Consider the following 20,197-nt stretch of genomic DNA (forward strand, 5'->3'; position numbering starts at 1 on the left):
GTGAATAGTATTTTTGTAATATCCAAGCTTATATCTTTCTCCTGCTGCCAAGAGATACATAGTCATTAATTATGTAGAGCCGAATTTTCAGAAAAGGTAAAGCAGTTACTACCCTGGGTATATGCTACTAACTTATTCGACAATAAAATAATAGACTCCAGAAAAGTTGTCCGTAGAAGAAGAAATGTATGTTTCCATTTCAAATTAGTATGATTTTTATCAGCTGCCACAGAGAAACACAATCTATTGTCCAGAAATAATTTATTCATCAACAATAAAACACTTAATAGAAAAAGCCTTGTAAATAAAACTATATAATGCTTTATTTTTTTTATTTGATACTCCACAAAAACCACTACAGACAGTAACAAAATAATCCAATTAATCTTAAAAATTTCAAATTATAATTATCACTCTTCATTTATCATGTTTTTATTAACAATGCAAAGGTTGTTTGTTTACATATTATAGTTTTTACTTGATTTCATTAAATTGTTTCTTAAAACACTTGAAGCAATTTGTTGTTTGCCCCATAATTTATAACATATATAAGTATATCAATAAACAATATAACAGCTCTGGAAAGATATGCAGACTGTTCAATGGTCAGTAGTCTACCATGGGTGGTTTAGTGGGAGAGCAGGAATAAATCACAACTGAATTGGGATAGAAGTCAACACGTGGAAGAGAAATAATATTTGGGGAACGATTACATATTTTCCATTGCCCGTTTAGTAATGTGATCTCTCTCAAGCTCCGATTTCTCCTGTTTTAGATACTCTAGCACCTTTGCTAGCATATCCTCATCCAGATACTGCCTGTTCTGCATCTCATCGGTTTCCCCAGCCATGGAAAGCCTTTTGCTGAGCGAAGCCAACTTGGTGGCCTCCTGTGGTCCCAGCTGGCTCAGGTGCTCCCTGATGGCCTGCTCCAGCCGGTCCTCTTCCTGCGGGTCACCTTCAGGAGCTGCAACTGGGATGCGTTTCATCTGGTTCGGGTTGATAACTTCCGGATATTTTGCCAACACCTTTGCCAAGTAATCGGCCAGCTCTTCATCCTTCTCGTTCAGTTTCTCGTACTCCATTTGTCGCCTTTCCAAGTCGTTCATCCAGGCAGCTTTAGGAAACGGGTGTCCCTTTAATCTTCTGGGAATGTAAGACAGTCTTGGCAAATCATTTTCTTGATTAAGACGGTTTAGTAAGTAGGAGGGATTCTGATTAGCTAAATTGTCAGTTCCCAGAAGACTGACAATATCTTCAATATTGAGGTCTTCAGGTAGATTTTCTGGAATAACATTAAGAGGCTGCTTCAGGTACCCATTTTTAGAGTTTACATTATTTTTAAAAATATCGCTCTGTCCTAGATTGGGTTCAGCAATCTCATCGAGGTCTTCTGGGAATTCTGCCTCCTGCTCAGCTTCCAACCTTTCACTCTGAAGCTGCTTTTTTTCTCCAGCTTTCAACATGTCTATTAAATCCTCAGGAGGAATTTGTAAATTCCTTGAGATTTCTATCAGCTGAGCTATAGACTGAGGTTCGAGTTGCTTATCCAAAAACATAGGTGCTCTTTTTTCCTCAAGTTCTCCTCCAGTCCTTAATTTCCTATTCCCAGTACCGCCCATCAGCCTCTTCAGGTAATAATTCATTAGCTTTGAAACATTCTCTGACATTTGATCTTTATTGTCTCTTCTTATTTCATCCTCAAGGAAGCTGAGTTTCCCTGATCTTTTCATTTCATCATCAATCTCTTCTTCGTGTTTATCTATTTCCTCTTTGCTATCTTTTATCTCTTCCTGGGTTTGACTTTCCACTTTTTCCTCTATGGGATTCCAATCTTCTCCTCCAACCACGTCTTCATAGGCAATGTTATTCACTTTATATACATCATCTTCATCATCTGTATACAATTTCTGGTCCTCATCCAGCCTTTCTTTCTTGTGGTTACTAGGTCCCGCCATCTTCCCCAGCTCCTGAAATACAGACTCCAAGGTAGCAAGGCTTTGGGGTGTGTATTGCTCTTCCACGATCTCGTTAGTACGCTTGAAAGGACTGTCTCTTGAACTGTCTTCATAGTGCACAAGTGGCATTTTGAGATATTTTTGCCACCTCTCAGGCCATTTGTAAGCCTCGTAATCATCAGTTACTCCAGCTGGAAAATTATCTGAACTCAGACCGTAAGGTTTGTTCTCCTTTGGGCCAACTTTTGACTCTTTCTCAGCTTGCCGCAAAGCTTCCAACATTACCTTAACCCATTGGGACTCATCTTCTGTCAAAGAATCCCTTGCATTATCTGGTAGGTGAACCTGATCTTTGTTTGCTTTCTGTTGCAGGAGATACGGGACACTTTGATAAGAGTTGTAATCGGGGCTGCTTTCTCCCTGGTTAGTTTGCTTGCGAAGATCTTCTATGTATTCCAAAGCTTTGATCATATCTGGATTTGGGAACCTTTGTAAGTTTTTCATTACATAGTCTGGATCTTTCTGAAGCAGCTGATGCTGCTGGAAGGAGGCTGCATCAACCCAGCAGATTAGCACAAAGAAAAAGGTGAGAGCGCAGGCTGCTCCGAGCTGGAAGGCTTTAGTTTCTGCCATGTTTAAAATATTTCCTTGAAATAAAGAAGAAAAAAGAAGCAGTTAACACACGGAGACAGACTTAAAAAACTGAGAAACAAAATAGTGACAGTTAAACTGGGACTCATCATGAAGAATACCACCAGTACTACATGTTTTTAATAATTATGGGAACCTAATATAACACACATATGAAAGCCATATATTTTGGTGGAAATTTGTGATTTTTCTGAATTTTTCCTAGGATTCTGCAGTTTACTGGAAACTAGTGGTTTCCTATGCTAGAAATTTCTAATGCTCAACGTACTTTATGAACATCCATTTTCCAATGGCAGCACCAAAGTCTAAAATACAAATCCTATACAGCTCATGAAATATCCACAGAGGGATCTAAATGTCATTTTGATTATGAAAACGAAGGCTTCAAATGGTAAAATCAGTATGTCCATATAGATAAATACTACTTAAAATATTAAAACTGCATACGGAATTATTTTGTAAGATTGTTCCACAGGGCATCTAATTTCATGCCAGGGTAATACCACTGAATGGTGTTAGACTGCAATAAAATTAATGTAATGAAGTGGAGAACATGGCATATAATATGACTTGCAAGTTTATTTCTGTCATTACTGCTAGTGTTATTACTTTCTTTTTTTTACTATTTCATTAAAAAAAAATTCTTTGTATTACAGGTGAATTTTAGTTAAGAGGCTCTATCAGTGAACCATTTTCCTATGGGCAATGATCACCTAAATGAAGGACAAGGTATAATTTATCCTAAAGGTGCAATACAGTTTTACTGAATCCTTTAAAACCCATCTCAGAAATGAGCTGGAGTAGCTAGGTTCTGAGTGATGATTTCATTCATTCATTCATTCACTTCAGCAGAAATTGAATCATGTCCCAGGGCAGGCAGAAATGTGGCCATTGGCAAAAGTGAGCTAAATTCAGTTAGAACAGATCAGTAGGAGCCCATATCTAGTCAGTCTGCCCAGCTTATACCAGCCAACAATAAACTGTGGAACTGAAATGGGAAAAACATGCCTCTGGACTAAGAAGATGACAGCAAGGCTGTGTATGAGGTGCAGCTGCACAAGCCCAGTCTTGCGGGGACCTGAGCACCCTCCACCCAGCGAGAGGAAAAATTGCTCAGGCACTGATATGATAGGGTGGGGAAACAGATTAGAGCCTTTTCTGATCCAGTTACATTAAAAAATAGAGTACAATAATGAGAAAGAAATTATAAAGATAGAAACCACATTGATTAATTAACCTATTTTGGTTCCTTTGGTTTTTGGCTTGGTAAAAGCATCCTGTCCAGAGGCTGGTGATTTGTGACAGACTGAAAGAGCTACGTATGCCACTATTTACCCACCGCCGGCAGTAGAAACTGAGCATAAATATGCTTATTTCAGCTCACTTGTAGATTTTGCTGCTCAGTTTTGGTTCCTAACATAATGTGACTTAACTAAATAATTAAAGCAATATCCATTCAGAGAGCTGCTTTTTCCCCTCAGTATGCCTGGGCAAGCTAAGAGCTGTAATAGCAAACAATTTCCCCAAACATTTCTGACTACTCAAGCCTGGATACATTTGAGCATTGATTTCACAAAGGATTCATTCAGAACAGCTGATTAGAAGATTCCACCCTCTAGATCAGAGTTTGCCCTGAAACAAAGCCAACACGTCATTTTCAGTTACAGAAAATGCACAAGTCCTATACATAAATCTCCATAATTCAAAACAAACAAACAGAAAAAAACACCCACAAAAAAACCCCAACCACCATGAACCACAAACACTTATTGCAGCAAACAAATGAAATTAAGACTTTCTTTTCCAGCAGAGAGACTGGTTATTAACAGAGTTAGTTTGATTAGTGTATGAGAACCTCCGTCCTTTCTGAGGGGTAGGGGAAGGGAGAGTTGTTCCACAATTATCTGTTGGGCACCTCCCACTCACAGACACCAGCAACTCAATCTCCTTCGCAACACACAATTAGGTAGGGTTACAGCCTTTGTGAGGTTTGTCACCATCCCAGTAAAATAAAAGTTTAGTGTTCCACAAGGATGTTGCTCAACTGGATATTTCTTTTTACGGGTCATTGGCTCCTCTCTACATAGTTTGGGTGCACTTGTCTCTAGACCTAGATCAATTTTCACTTCTAATTTATTGGCAGATGATACTTGAAAGCCTTGTCAAATGGATTTGGGAATGATTTCGTTTAAAAGCTTTGAGTTCAGGTCATAAAATCTTGTCATTAAATGTACCGCATTATCTAGGGTAAGAAGAATCCTCCCCAGTGTTTCAGGCTTTAATTCCATAGTTTTTGGAAAACAGAGGACATTTTAGACTATCTTTAGGATCTATAGTAAAACATTCTCTTCTCTGCCTCTCAAGGGACAACATGCTAAAATGGCTGTTTTGTCTACAGATGGGTAATTGTGAAGCTAGCCTAGATGGGGAGCATATTTTCTCCTCTATTAGCACCTACCAAACAAGAAAACCATCTTTTGGCCAACAAATGTAGAAGTTCCTATTCACAAAATGAGACAATTGAATTCACAATTTAACGTGTACAAAGGCAATGCAGACTGAGAGTAGTTCCCCAGAAATCAGACAAAACAATAAATCTCTTTTCTGGGATGTTTCCATGGTAGCAGTAATTTTCTCTCTCAATCTCTCTCAGCAGTCATCTCTGATGAGAAGGTAATGTTTCCAGTGAAAAATCTGTAATGAAAACTCATAAGCTGCCCTGAGAGTCTAAGGGGAAATCCAACAGCAGTTTCCCATAAGGAAATAGATCATACCTCTTCTATTTACTTTTACAATAAATAATACAACTGCAGTAAATTTGCTTCTTTTTTTCCCCCCCCCCCAAAAAAAAGTGTATCTAATCTTTTATCCTATGCAAGGGATGCAAAACACAAACGAAATAACAACAGGGTGAGAAGAAAACTGTTCTGAACCCTAAGCAGTTCTGCATGAACATAACAATTGTTTGTACACGTATACATCTGGAGCATCAGTCAGATTATTTCTGCGTCCAAGGTAACCTCTCATCCCATATTTTGAAGTGCCATGTTGGCGAGCCAGCATGACTGAACGCGATTGCAAATAGAAACGCCATACCTCCCAGCTTCAGCCACAAAGTGATAATACCTATATATGTAATATATAGGTAATTGTAGGTCTGTATTTTTATGTATATATAAAATTGCAAAAATCACTACAACCCCATCAACTTTCTGCCGTAACCCGCTGTTTCACTCCACCTCCCTGTTCCGTGGCTGCTCCCCAGCCGGATGGCAGCCGGCGCAAGGGCCCCCCGGTCCCCCCGCCCCGGCGGCCCCTCGGCCCTACCTGCCAGCGCCGCTCCCGCCGCCGCCGCCGCCGTCAGCACCGGACAGCGCCCGCTTATAGCGGCCCGGGCGCGCCTGACGTCAGCCGCGCTCCCGCGCCCCGGGCGGAGCCTGCGCCGCGCCCGCCGAGAGCGGGGGTGGCCAGCGGGACCCTCCCCGGGCGCGGGCTGAGCAACGGGCCCCCTTGCGGGGGGAGCATTCAGAAAAGAAAAGAAAAACGGAGGGGACACGACAAAAAGGGAGAAAGAAAAACAAAAAAAAAAAAAAAGGGGAGAAAGAAAAAAAAAGGGGGGGAGGGGGGGAGAAAAAAAATTTAAAAAGACAACGGGAAAAAAAGGATAAAAACAGGGGAAGGAAGATGGGGAAAATGGAAAAAAAAGACAAAAAGAAAATAAAATATTTAAAAAATGAAAAGAAAAAAAGATAAAGAGGAGGTAAAGAAGAAAAGAGGGGGAAAAACAAGTAAAATTAAAATACAGCAGGCAAACAGGGTATAGTCAGTGCCTTCTCCTTCTCTACTCCCACGGACCGCAGCAGTGAGGGGAAGGGAGAGGGGAACTCTGTTAAGCTGACCAACGTCTGGGGTTTGGAGGTGATGCCAAGGCAGCAGCAGGAGCAGACGCCCGGGGCTCTAGGACAGGAGCCCAGCTGGGGGCACCCGGTATGTGTAGGGGACTGGAGAGGAGTGCGAGCCAAACCGCGAGGAAGAGGATGTGCTAAGGCAGTGCAGTGCAAAGGTCAGTGTGTGCACCTAATTGTGCCCTTGACTTTTGCAGGAGCTGCCCTTTTAACAGCTACAGTCTACAGGGAGTTATTGTTTTAAAAATCTTTGAATGAGCCATTGTAGCACAGTTCTGGCTTTGTGACAGGGTAGGGACAATTCACAGCTTCCATGGCCTCTTCATCAGGCACAGGAGGCCTGGGAGCTCCGGCCAACTAAAGCATCCTGCTGAGAGCTGGGTGCTCTCATGAGAATGAGGAGGGGAAATTACACGCCTCCATTGTTTGCCTGACACAGATAGAAAACCTGAAGCACGTTGGAAAAGGCAGAAGGATCACTCCATGGTAACTCCACTGCTGGCCGTGCCCTTGCAGTTTTAACTCCATTCTCGGCACTCCATGTGCAAGACATCCAGCACTTCCACGCGCAGCTCACTAGGGTGAGTAAATACCACTGTGCCATAAATCAGAAAGCGTGAAATGTAACACGTTCCTTCAGCTGCTGCTCTGGGTTTCAGCTTGTTCCTTCTGCTTCCTTTCTATTCCAGAAAGGTTGTTGTACTTTGGCTTTTAAATAAAGGCTCCTTTTCCCCAAAAATAAATCTTTCCTGACAATTTTGACCTTTTACAGCACAAAATGCAAAAAAAAAAAAACCAGGATGAATATGCCTTCCAAATCAATAAATGTTACAAAATTACTTTGTCATAAGAACAGCAAGGTAGACATAATTGCAGCCATGAACAAAAGGACTATCCTTGCTGCATTTGTTGTAGTTGAAATGGAGATCTGGAAGGCTCTCATTTCACTACATAGAGTTACATGTAATATACAGGACCAGTTTTTGTGCTGAAACACTTCATCAGCGGCTTTATTTAGGCCCCAGATACGACCCAAAATGGGCCCAGGAAGAAAAGAGCCAAAAGCAAAGTTACATTAGGACCCATAACAGCAAACCTGAAGAAAGGAAACAGCATCTGCTGCAGAAAGCAAGGTCCAGGTTCCTCCTGAGCGGCTGGGAATCCTGTTACTGACCACCACATCCTCCTTCAGCAATGCTCTGAATGCCCACAAAACATATAGCTGCAGACATTGTCAGCGCTAGTACACCTTAGTCCATGGAGAAAATAGTCATCGTGAGGAAAACAAACAAACGAATAAAAACAGACAACCAACCACACAAAAAAACCAAAACCCAAATCAAAACCAAACCAACAACAAAAAAGAAACAAAACCCGCTTAATTCAGATTTTCAGGAATTTTCTTGTGCCTCTGCAGGTATTTCTGACAGACTCTCATGTTGTGCATTCTGCTACCAAATGCCTAATATTTAGCTAGCCATTTCTTTCCCATGAAATCATCCTGCTGCCCCTCATCCATCTATCCTGGATCTTCAGCATCAGTGCATATTTCAGCCAACCCAGATTAATTGGCACATCAGCACAATTCCTTCCTCTGGTCCTGAACTGCTCACTTGAGATTTTACAGTGCGTGAAGTCAGGCAGACAATTGGCTTAGGTCTCTGCCGTGGCTATTTTGGGTTCAGTGGATGAAATTTACCAAAGGGTATCCACAATTCACCTGTCAATTTTACTCCGTATCAAAAAGTGTTACATGGACTTTGTGCTTATGATTGATTGCATCTCCGCAGTCCTATAAGGGGCCTAGTGAACGTACTTTTTTTTTCCTTATTGAGTGTATGACATTCTTTTCCCCAGAATGAGTCATGCAAGAGAAAATTTGATCTGTTCCGTCATTAGAAGTTCCATGGCATTTTGTACAAGAGTAAGATCACATCACGGCATCTCTGAATTTTAGGAAATTGCATTAGAACTAGCTCAATATCAGCTGTTCAATCAGAGTAGCTTGGTAATCTTGTTTTTTCTGAGCATATCTTTGACCACACCACATCCTTTTGTGGATCCTGGAAACAGAGCAGCAATAAACACAATGGTTTCTCTGAATGGCTGGCCCTGTCACATGCTCTGCCTCACATAGTTGTGCCTCATGAGAAGCTAAGAGTTAATTAACCAACCCTGCGTCTTGTATGCTAACTTAAGAGTAAGTAAAGCTTCAAAGATATTTTAATTTCATTTCATATAAGAAAGAGGGCATGGAGTGGGTGATGGGACTTCACTGCAGCAAACAGAGGCAAGAGGACTCCTACCCACTGTGTTGTGTCATACCCAGCTAGAAGAGCATCATCCCTAAAGTTAATGGAGAAAGAAAAGTCAGACAACTTGACTTCAGAAGGTAGCAAGGTCTGACACGGGGCTTAGTGTTGTTGCCCTTGTGCCCAGTCTCCAGGACAGCACCAGCACTGGAAAGAACCACCACCGCTCATGGACCGTGGTCTCCTGGTGAGACCTGCCTCCCACCGCACGTGTCCAGCTTGGACGAGAGGCTGAAGCAGTGGTCTTGGTGGTACAGCCATCCCAGCAACAATGCGGAGCAGCAAGCAGCACATTTGTCTGGCTGCTCTGGCCCTTTCCAAACACCAAAATAGTCTGTAGTTCATGCAGTTCCCTTCAGCTCTAGCTCTCTCCTCCTCTAATTGGTGTCACCAAAGATCAGTGCTACTTAAAAATAAAGCAGGGTTGTGTCAATATTGATTATTCCCCCCTTCTCTGTTTCCACTGGCAACTAAAAATAATTTACAATTCATTACAGACATGGCATTTCTTGCAGAATAAGAGCCATTGTCACATTTAAAATTCAATCCATATCTGACTTGAACATCTGCATTTATTCTGTATGTAATGAGAAGGGGGAGGGTTCTCTTTCCTCAGAAAAAGTTCACCTGCCGTCACAGATAGAGATTCTTTTAAATTATTTTCATTTTAAAATACTTGAACTCTGCTTGGGTCCAACATTAGACTTGTTATTTTTTTCTCATTTTGCTTGCTTGGCAGACCAAACATATTTGTATGCAAATATTTTTGGCCTCCCTAAATTTAGTACATAATAAATGGCTCAAATTTCATTACCAAAGATGTAAGGGAAGGAGAAAATATAGCATTGTAAGGAAAAGTAAGTGCTTTGTAGTTTGTAACCACAGCCCTTTTAAAGCATGGACATCAAGGCAAGTGTCTGGTGGCCGTAGGTCACTGGGCTTTATTCCGCACTGCAATGAGATTAAGTCGTTTCAACGCCAGCCTGACTGACACATGGGCCTGAAGGTCCATAGCAACTTTTCAAGAACAGAGTTTGCTAAGAACAACAAAAAAATACAAATCTTGACTTTCACCCAACATTTATACGTTCAGGATTTCATGCTGCCTGCATTTTAAAAAAATTAAATAGGAAGAGGAGCCTCAGGGCAAGACTCGACTGCCACCTCTGAGACATGGCTGGATGTCACCTTCACAATGTGGACATACCCACAGCCTTGTGGGTGTCACTACTTCAGCACAAGCCTCTTGGTCCACAAGGGGGGTTCCCTTGTTGGGGTCAGTCAAGGCTCAGCTGTGCCGTGCCTGTCCGTGAGTCCCCCCTAGGGCTCTGCTATCCCTGGAAGTTCCTCTCGTTATCTCCAGCAACTGCTGGTGGAGCCAGACCTGCTGCCTCACTGCTCCTCCTGCCCTGCCCAATGACCCACACTCACTATAGGATGCTTGGAATATTTGGGGTCCCCCACATAGCACCGACCCTCTGCTCATGGCAGGCAGATGGGACCGATCAGCTCGGCTGGGCCAGGGGACGAGAGAAGGCTCTGCTGGAAGGAGCCTGTGAAAGCAGCAGATGCATCAACAGGGACAGAGTTTACTGTCATACTTATTCCAGTGCTGCCTCCAGTTTGAGTACCATGAACAGGAATAGCAAAACACCAACACATTAAGGAATGTATGTTTTCGCATATAACCACCAGACTATTTTTATCTCCAGACCTCCCCCACATACGTACTCACATATTTTCTCCTGTGGAGTTTCAAGGCTCTTCACGAGCCTGTGACATCTGCTTACCAACATTTGGTGTAAAAATATCAGTATCTGCTCTGCATAGCCATTCTGAGTGCTACATTTACCAGCCAGTAAAGATCAAGTGCCTCCTGGGAGCTGGCTGGATCAAACTGTCATGATTTCAGCACCGCTTTGCGTCAGACGACAGAATTTAAAGTCAAAACACAGATAGTTTAGGAGGAAGACAATGCGGAGCCCTGAGTCATACCCTGCTGAGGATGAAGAGAACAGATTAATAGACAGCAAACATGAATGAAACTGAACAGCTCATTTTAGTCATGCGGCTGCTTCTGAAACCCAAAATAGGATTTATTTTTAGTCATTGAGCATGAAAGGAGGGTTTCTTTGCACCTTGCCAAGGAGAAGTTGAGAAAAGAGTTTTAATTAGCGTGGGGCAGTCTCCCCTTTCCTTGACACCCAGAGGAGCTCAGCACGGGGCTTGCTGTGCTCAGGGAAGTTTTGCTGCTCACAAGCTGCTCTAAAAATGCATCACCCACCAGACTTTGCACGACCCAGCAACTTTGAGCATCATTCAGTTACAGAAGATGCAGCCTATACTCCAGCCCCAGGCAACTTTCTTTTGCCAAAGCTGAGTCAAAACAAAAATGATGATTGCTGATAATCAGGTAGTAACTTTTTGAGGAGCTGCACTGCTCCCCACTGCTGGCTCACAGCGGGAGGAGACAAAGCAACCATGGCTTGGCAGTTAGAGAAACTGCACAGGTTCACCCAAAATCATTGGAGATTACTTAATCAAAATCTCTGAGCCCTTCACAGCAGCTGTAGCAACAACTAGGAACAGCAGACAACAAAACCAGTTTGGCTCTGCTTTCCAGGATGAGTGCCACCTGTTCCTTGGCTCCTGTGAGGGTCCACTCTGGGGTATGGGCCACCTTGGGGTCAGCCAAGACTGACCTTCAGTGATGTTTTTTTGTGAAAGAACACAAAGGTTTTACAGGGGAGTGAAAAAAAGTTGTCACAACAGTACACATACTTATGTGACTTTTCATTCGAGATAAATGGATAGAAGTGATTTCACAACTGTGCATAGGTTAGTTACATTATTTAGTCCTCTGCTAAATCATTTCAGCAATTCTGCTCTGCAGAAACTTCATGATCTTGGGGCTAAGCCATTTCTATCCCTTACTTACATTAAAGCCTCATTAATTTTCACAGTAATCACTCATAAACATGAAAAAGCTCAGTGATTTTTGGATCTGTTTCTGGCAGAAAACCTCCGCTTTGTTACCTGCTGCCTTGTCTGACAACAGAGGATAGGACTTAGAGGGTTTTTTTGTTTTGAGAATCGAATCATTCTCAAAGCATGAACTAGCATGCTTGCGTTACTTCATGTGGCCAAATGTTCTTCCATCCCCAAGCCATTAGAGCAACAGGTGCTTTAGCAATGCAGCGTGCGAGAATCTATCATGCTCTGTTTCCTTGCCATAAAACATTATCACAATTTTCTCTTGCATCGTCTTTCCTAATGTCAGTAGTTTCCCTGGTGCCATTACAGCATTTTTTTTGTGGCCATAGATTTGTCCTTCTTTGCTTAGTATATGCCTACACAGATTCCAACCCTATTACTACAGTAATTTATACAGGCCTGGGTCAAGACCAAATTTAGCATTTGGTCATGAATGTGACAACAACAGAAAAAAGAGACTCAGTGCAATGCACAGCACAGAGCCAATGTTACAGAATTTCTTCCTGGAGACAACTTCTACCAAGAAGAGGGCAAACAGTTTGATTTGGTAGTTCACGTGGACAAGGCAGAACCACTTCATGTCATGTCCTTTTTTTAAAATGTATACTAAATTAAAAGTTAATTCAACATAAACATGAGTGATTGCATCAAAACAAGAGCACAAATTCATATTGTCCCATGTGGTTATAGCTGTTAACTTTTGCTACAACACCATTAAAACAGAGAGATTATATTTTTGGGTTTGAACCGTACTGACTTTGAAATTCAAGATATACAGCCAGGGAGAGTTGGCTGGTTTCAACAGCAGTTTGTGATTGTAGGATCAAGGCAAGTCCAGAACCCCAGTGCAAAAGGCAGAAAAGACACAGAGTTAATCATTTACCCCCCAGCCTCGCACCAGCCTCCTGCCCGGTCAGTCCCGCTGCTTCACGCAGCTGGGCTGTGGTCAGGAGTGCCCTGCGGCTCGTGCAGCCGAGCAGAACTCCACTTATCAACTGGCAGAGACACTGCCCAGACAGTGAGGATTTAATGCTATCGCCCAGACGTGCAGGAGGCGTATTCTGAACAGCAAAAGACAGAGAAGTCAAGCAACGCGGTCTGGGAGCAGCGAGCTCCCAGTGCACAGGTGCACGTGGTCAAGCCACCGCGCTCCATCCAGCACGGGATGGGGTGGGAGCCAGAGGGTGGGTACAGCTGGGGACATGGCACAGCACATCCATCCACTGAAAAGGTTAAGACCTCTGTTAACATCTATAATTTGCTTTTTCTCATCCCTCAACACTGAAAAGCTCTCATGGGCTAGGGAAACATTCTAGGCAGGCTGTTCCCTTCTCTAGTGAAAGTAAAAATGTAAGAGGTAACACCGTTTCCCCAAACAGGCCGCAATCTACATGGCAACTAGTAACACCTCTGCAAGCTGGGAAGAACATTTGCTTGGACCTCCAGACTGGTTTAGATAGCAGTCTTGCATCTCTCTCAGCTATCAGAGCCTTGATTGGCAAGTAAAATCCGTATAATCGGGAGAAAATGCTGCGATTTTCCCCTAAGGCAAATACTTTCTGCCTGGTACACCTTGCTGGTAAGTGCTGGAGAAGCCCAGCCCCGAGAGTCACACTTTGCCCTTCTTCCAAACCCTAGGCCAGTCCACGCAGCGACTCACCAGCCAGGTGGTATGGAAACCCCCTCCGGGCTGAGGTACCACCACTGGGTAAAGGCAGATGTGTGCCAGCCCACTGACCTGCTTTTTTTTTTTCAAGTCGGAAAATGGTACCATAACAAGTAAGTTTGGGAAAGGACGAACACCTAATGAGAAAGTAGCCCATCCACTCTCTTGTCTGAATATTAGTCCGAACATCTTATGGCTACAGGCATCTTGCTGAGCACTCCCAGCTTAAGCACAAGATAGGACTGTGTGATATAAGATCATTTTTTTCTGCCTCAGAATGGAAGAATTGAGCAAAAAATTGGATACATGTTGAAGAGAAGATGGAGAGCATAGATTCTGTACCAGCAAAGATAAAATACACAGCCTCTTTTATAAAATATTAAACACAAGCTATTTTTCCAATTGAATGAAATGTACTCACAACAGACCATTTGTATCCAGGGATCCCTGCAGGCGACAGAAGGCTTGTCAGGAAAATAGCTGCTTGAGTGCTGGGCTCATAATTCTCATTCAATAAGATTCAAATCTGAAAGTAAACAGACACATTATTGCATCCCACCCCAAATCTGCAGTATCCGGAAATTTTCTCCCAGATACATTTAAAAACCAAACGTGAACTCTATAGGCACTGTTTACTCCTGACTTGTCAGCCAGAAGCTGCGGGCAGGGCTGGGCTGCAGGAAACACACTTTTCCAGCAGGATGGGACTGAGTTATTGGCTTCCATTTGCAAGTGCTCGCACTGAAAACACCCTCTTACTTTCACACAGGGCTTTTCAACTGAGTGCGGAAAACTGACTTTTGTTGCTACACACAGCATGTGAGCATTGTGACAACTGAGATGATATTGTTTTGTCTTTGCCTGATGGGTAGTAACATGGACTTATGTGATGTTGGCAGTGGCTTCCCCAGTGCTCTCCTCATTCCACATCTCCCGGCTTCGAGACTGAGCAGACTTCCCAGGTGCAGGGACACGAATAGGGCCAGAGCCAGGGCTGCTTGTGAGACTTGGGTCTGTCCATTTTTATTATTAACACTCTAATTTTTCTACCTCTTCTATTTCACCCCCTTTGGAAACTGCCTAGTCCACCTGTTCCTAAAACCAACCCAAATTTCAGTGATGATCTCACCTGTACAAGGCAATGCGGTGAGGAAAGGTCTGGACCAGCATGATCTATTTTCCACCAGACTTGTAGTGCTTAACTTTATTTTGAAGCAGTCCTGCCGCAGCACTGCCACTGCGCTGTAAACCATCACCTCGGGTCTGTCCCAACAGCCGCAGGTCCACGCACAGGGACAGCACAGCCCAGGAGCTGCTCGCAAACACAAGCTGCGTCCCCCAGGGACTCAGTGGCCACCTTCCAAAAAACAACAGGTCCTGTCATCTGTATCTCCTGCATTCAGCGTGGTGCTGGATCCCATGGAAGTGCCCTGGAACACCCAAAATAAATTGTTTGAAATTCAAGGCAAAAGTAATCGTTGCAGCTGTTTAAAATGAGGCCACTAAGAACCACAATGAATTACCATCAGCCTTACCTAGAGCCTGGCTTGCCTGCGCTCCTGTGTAGATGTGGGGTCAACAGGGAATTGTTTGGCTGGCTGTGGTTTTCCACTAGTGTATCTCAAAGCTGAATCAAAAGGGCAGATACTACATCCGGCACTGGAGATATTGTCAGAAGAACTAACTGGATTACTTGTCCATACAGGGAGGTTTTCATCATCTGTTGCAGATGTAATATTGATGAGGTTCTCAATTTTACATAACTGTTTCATGATATTATCATACGAAAGACAAACAAGCAAAACCAAACACAACCCTTCTGGGTTGATGTTGCTCACTTTTAATCAGGAAGTGATGACCAGACATGTTTGTTGAAGTGGTATCTTCTCAGCTTCTCCTGATGTGCTGCTGCCGTGGACGTACGTCATGTGCCACACAGCATCATACTGCTGCTTGGTTTCTCCCTCAGACTGCAGAAACTGTCCCAGCTCTCCGGCCCTTTGTACAAGCCTCCACTGGCTGGTTTTCACCCTGGGGCACAAAGGTCCTTTTCTCATTCCCCATCCTCTCTTCTGCAAGGGCCTGGCAGTGCCTGGTGGGTACAGCCTTGGTCCTGTGTAGAAGCAGGTGCCCGCTGAGCTCTTGTGGAAGGATTTCCTTTCTCTCTGCTAGGCATTGCAAAGGACATCAATTCCCGTCTTATTATATTTTTTGTAGGATGGAGGTGTTCTGTACAGAACAGGAATAAATGGGAGGGAAGAACTGTAACGTGTGAGGAAACACAGCAGGAACCGAGAAGTGAAAGAAACAGCTCAGTTGTCAGTGGTGCAGCTGCAACACATGAGGCAGCACAGCTGAGAAGACGTGTGGTCCTCTGGAGACCACGGCCAGAGGCTCTGCGCTGGAAAGGGCAGATGGTGCAGGAGCCGAGGCAGGAGTATTGAGTCTCTCTTTCAGGGTCTGTGCCAAACAGGTGGGACCAAAGGGTAATTAGGCTGATGAACAGTGATATTAAATGTATTAAATGAGGCTTACTATATAAGAGAAATCTTAGGAAAATATAAGTTGAAGCGAGAAGCATAACAGAGTAAATCCCAGCACAATTAACCTGCAGGGAAGCAGAAATACAGAACCTGCTCCCAAAAGTAAATCCATACATACAACTGCAGTTACATTCCCTGATTTTTACCCACCAAGCATATATCTGACTTACAGACATTTATTTGCTTTAAAAAGCAGTAAAACAATAGAATTGAAAGTATATGCTTTGGTTGTAATAAGACCAAATATTTGGAATATGCACAAAATTAAAAACATGCCTAAGGGCTTTGAGCAACAGTCAGTGTTTGCTGAATGAGAGCCCTTAACTATGATTTGTAATTACTATTGACAATTCTTAATTCTAAATTTATGTTGTTACTTCTCACAGCTGCTTAGACAGCCAGAGCTCAGAGCCCATCTATCAAGTCAGTGTTCACTTGGAAACCAAAAAGAACTGCAGAGGCTTTTCTGTGCCAGCGGCATCAGACAAAACAAAACCAAACCTCCCTTTTACAATCATGACAACCAAGTTCAACCACTCCTCTTATCAACAATGACACTTTAAGAGAAAAGATCCCAAGAAACAAATGAACAGACAATTATTTTCAGGCAAACAGATTACAAAACAAGCCTGCAAATTTGATTGCTACATTGATCATCAAAAGCAGCATCTACAAAGCTGCCCACAATCCACTGATAAATGCGGTATCTTCCCATGGCTATATTGCCTATTATCTCAAGACTACTCTGACCTACAGAGTAGCTGTTGAATTAACACTTTGCATTGTGCTGATTTAAGTCCTAAATTCATAAAGCAACGTGAATTTTAATAATGCTGAGCAAGTCTTGCCTGACATACCAGCAGCATTATCTTAAAAAAGATGGATCATCAAATATCGTAGTATATACCCACATGTGCAGAAAATCATACACACCCCAAAGGGGTTGATTTATCGGGCTTCTTAGGCAGAAAAGCAAAGCAGTTCAGCTATGTAGTTTTCTAAGTCCTGAATCCTTGAGTACTGCAGACAAAAGTTCTGAGATGGCCCTGTCTCTCAATGAAGTCTCAAAGTACTTCTAGTGTTGTAAATCATTCATCTCCAAAACTTATTTTCAAGCACCTTATGAATGTAAAGCTGTCTTGCAAATTAGTTGCCATTCCTACACATTCATTTCTGGTTTATGGAGGTTACCAACAGCCCTTAAAAATCTGGAACAGCTGTAACACAAAAGCAAACCCAACTCTAAAATAGCATCCTAGAAAGAACCAGGAGTCCTTGTTTTGTTTGGTTATAGCAAGAATATGCACTGTCGCACAGATAGAGGGGGTAGACGTGACTGTAATTAAGAACAACTGCAGCACTTGCATGGAGGGTGGTTTAATTTAACATTTCACAGACCACCTTAATGCTGACACTTTCTAACATGTTTTCTCTGCAATCTTAACTCTCTTTCATCATGTTTTTGTAGCATTCTCTACTGTGTCTAACAGAATAAAACCCTGGTTGGGACCAGCAGAATCTGCTGTGAATTATTTATATTCCATTACTGCTGTTTGCACAAGGATTAAGCCATTATATTAGTCTGAGGGAACATACATAATATTTTAGTTCATTTTCTTCTGGTCTGACTTAGTTCAGATTAAAGAATAGAACTTATATATATAAATAGGAGTCCATCCTGCTGTTTCTTTCATCCTGATTTGCAGCACTTAATAGCATCCTGCTACAATATGGCATAAGTCTTCCTACAGCATGACTTGCAGAGAATAAAGGAGAAGAGCAGCTTCCATTGCACTTTTCTTACCAACCTTTCCATGACTTTCCTGTAGACTTTCTTGTGAGCTATCCAGAGCATAAGTCAAGGTCTTGGTGGCCTAGCTGCTGATTAACAGTAACTCTGGGACCATCTTATTAATATTATAAGAACAAAAGTTCTGTAAGATATTTGCCGATATATTTTACTTCAAGGCATTTTGAATAACTACCTTCACAAAAAACTCGTATCATAGATACAAGAACACTTTCTTGACTGATTGCTATTCTCTAGTGCAATCCTGAAATATTTTAAGGAAGTTTACTTATGACTCAAGAGAGGGGAATATAAATAAGAAAGAAGGAAAGATTGGAATAAAAGTTTTTGCAGTTGATGCAATCAGTTGATATTCATGACCTCATGCACTATTTTAAAACCTAGATTAAAGATGCACAAGATAAAGGCAGAAAGACAGCTAACTTGCAAGACGGATGAATGAAACACAAGTTTCTGAAAGTTAAGTGTTCACTTTTGTACTGATGTATTGGCAGCAGAGCGTTAGTCAGACTGCCAGAGAGTTTTCATGTAATATAGGTATATTAGCATGCAATGCCTGACTACATTTTGATTTGAAGCTAAGCAAGGCGGGCTCATTCTCTCCAGCAAGTCAGACTGATGCATTCTCTCAAGAATCATGCCTTACAGAAAAATAATCATGAAATATTAATCATTTCCTATTTAGAGCTACAACTGTCACAAATGTTGTAGCTCTCTCATGTACAACCTCTTGCTGTAAAACTGCACAAGGTTGACGGTTCCCAGGCAGAGACAAAGCCGGGGCTGGACGAGCGCTGGGGCCCGACTGCGCCGGCAGCTGCCCGCAGGGACAGTGCCCAAGCCCCACCAGCACGGGTTGTGACCAACCCAGCTGCCATGGCACCAGCAAACCCACACCAGGCCATCCACGAACCACTGCCACACCGCTTGTGCGTTCAGCCCTGCCTTCCTGCACCAGTGAGTCCCCTACTTAGAGTAAAATGCTGCCAAAAAGTACTCACAAACCTCTGTCTGAAGATGAGCCGTTGACTGCCCTACAGACTAGGCAACACTCCCATTCCTTGCTGGCAACAAGCAAACGTGGACAAGAACGCAGACTGGAAGAGGAAAGCACAGCAAATGGGTTTTCATCAAGGATGATGCTCAGAGCATGCATGCAGCTCTATTGAAAGATCATCTTGAAAGCTCCATGTGAGTTTGGAAGCTATTCATTCAGGGATCAGACTCAACGCCCCGTGACTTGCAAGGCCTGTCATTCAGTCAACATGGCAAATAATGAGAAATAATTGCTATGAGTAGCTGATAGGCAATCCAGAGCATGAAACCTATTTGCATAAAACAGTCATTGTCATTTCACACACGCAGCTCTCCAGCAGTCAAAACCTCACAGCAGATCATTCAGGGACTGAGGGAAAGAAATTAAATCAGTTGTTTGCTACAAATAACTCATCCAGTTGTATCTGACACGGCACTGCCTCATTACTGGATATTGTCAGTGCTCCAAGCTGTGACCTATAGCCAGGATCCCAGGACATAAAACCCTGTGTGACATCCTAAGATACATGCTTTGCTATTTCATGCTGATGCAAATGGGCCAGGAAAAATCAAATTGTTCACACGGTACAGAGCGGAAAAAGCACTCCCAAACTAAAAGTAATGTTCATCAGATGAAATTAGGTGATTGAGAGCACAAGAAGTGCACTAAATGCCTGTAACTGGGACACTTCTGGTTTCGATGACCATCTTTGCCTACTATCAAATACACTTTCAGTTATATATTTCTTGGGCATCTTTTGATCTTTTTCAATAACAGTTATATCTTTTACCTGCAAACAGAGCCCCCTTCTCACAAAAGAGGGCACTGTCGCTACCACACTGTATCTGAAGGCACATCCACCCAAAGTTGTGGAGTTTCTCTTCCCAGAGTTTGTTGCATTTTGCTTGGGCAGGAGGCTTGTTCCCAGCAACAGCGAGCCACGCTCTCAGCATAAGGGATGCTTAACACACAAGTCCAAATCACAAGTTTGAGAGCAAGGCTGGCCACAGGGCTTGGCAGGGCACACAGGAGCACATCTTCCCCCATCTGCCATGGATGTCCTGCAGGGACTTCAGCAGCTCACTTCACCTCTCTGTTCCCGGGTTCTTTCTCTGCAGAACAGGTAAGTTTCTCTGCCCATGACAGCATTAAGCATTCAAGACTGGGAGGCTCCTTTACTATAAATAATGTCGTGAAATTTTCAGTAGCTTTTGAGGGGAGTAGGAAGGGAAACAACTCACATGACAGAAAACTGCTCAAAACAAACAACAAAAAATAGAAATGTGACAGAATAGCCTCCATACTGTGCCTGAAAAGAGTTTT

The 20,197-nt window shown here is 42.9% G+C and overlaps 1 protein-coding gene across 1 annotated transcript; it reads right to left on the bottom strand.

Annotated features, from left to right (window-relative positions):
* Nucleotides 1-709: 709 nt before the first annotated feature.
* Nucleotides 710-2,593, bottom strand: SCG2 (secretogranin II). Its single transcript, XM_065640427.1, has one exon. It carries the CDS (start codon nucleotides 2,588-2,590, stop codon nucleotides 710-712), a length of 1,881 nt encoding a protein of 626 aa, XP_065496499.1. The 5' UTR covers nucleotides 2,591-2,593.
* Nucleotides 2,594-20,197: the final 17,604 nt, after the last annotated feature.

Source organism: Caloenas nicobarica, chromosome 8, assembly GCF_036013445.1.
Source record: "Caloenas nicobarica isolate bCalNic1 chromosome 8, bCalNic1.hap1, whole genome shotgun sequence".
NCBI lineage: Eukaryota > Metazoa > Chordata > Aves > Columbiformes > Columbidae > Caloenas > Caloenas nicobarica.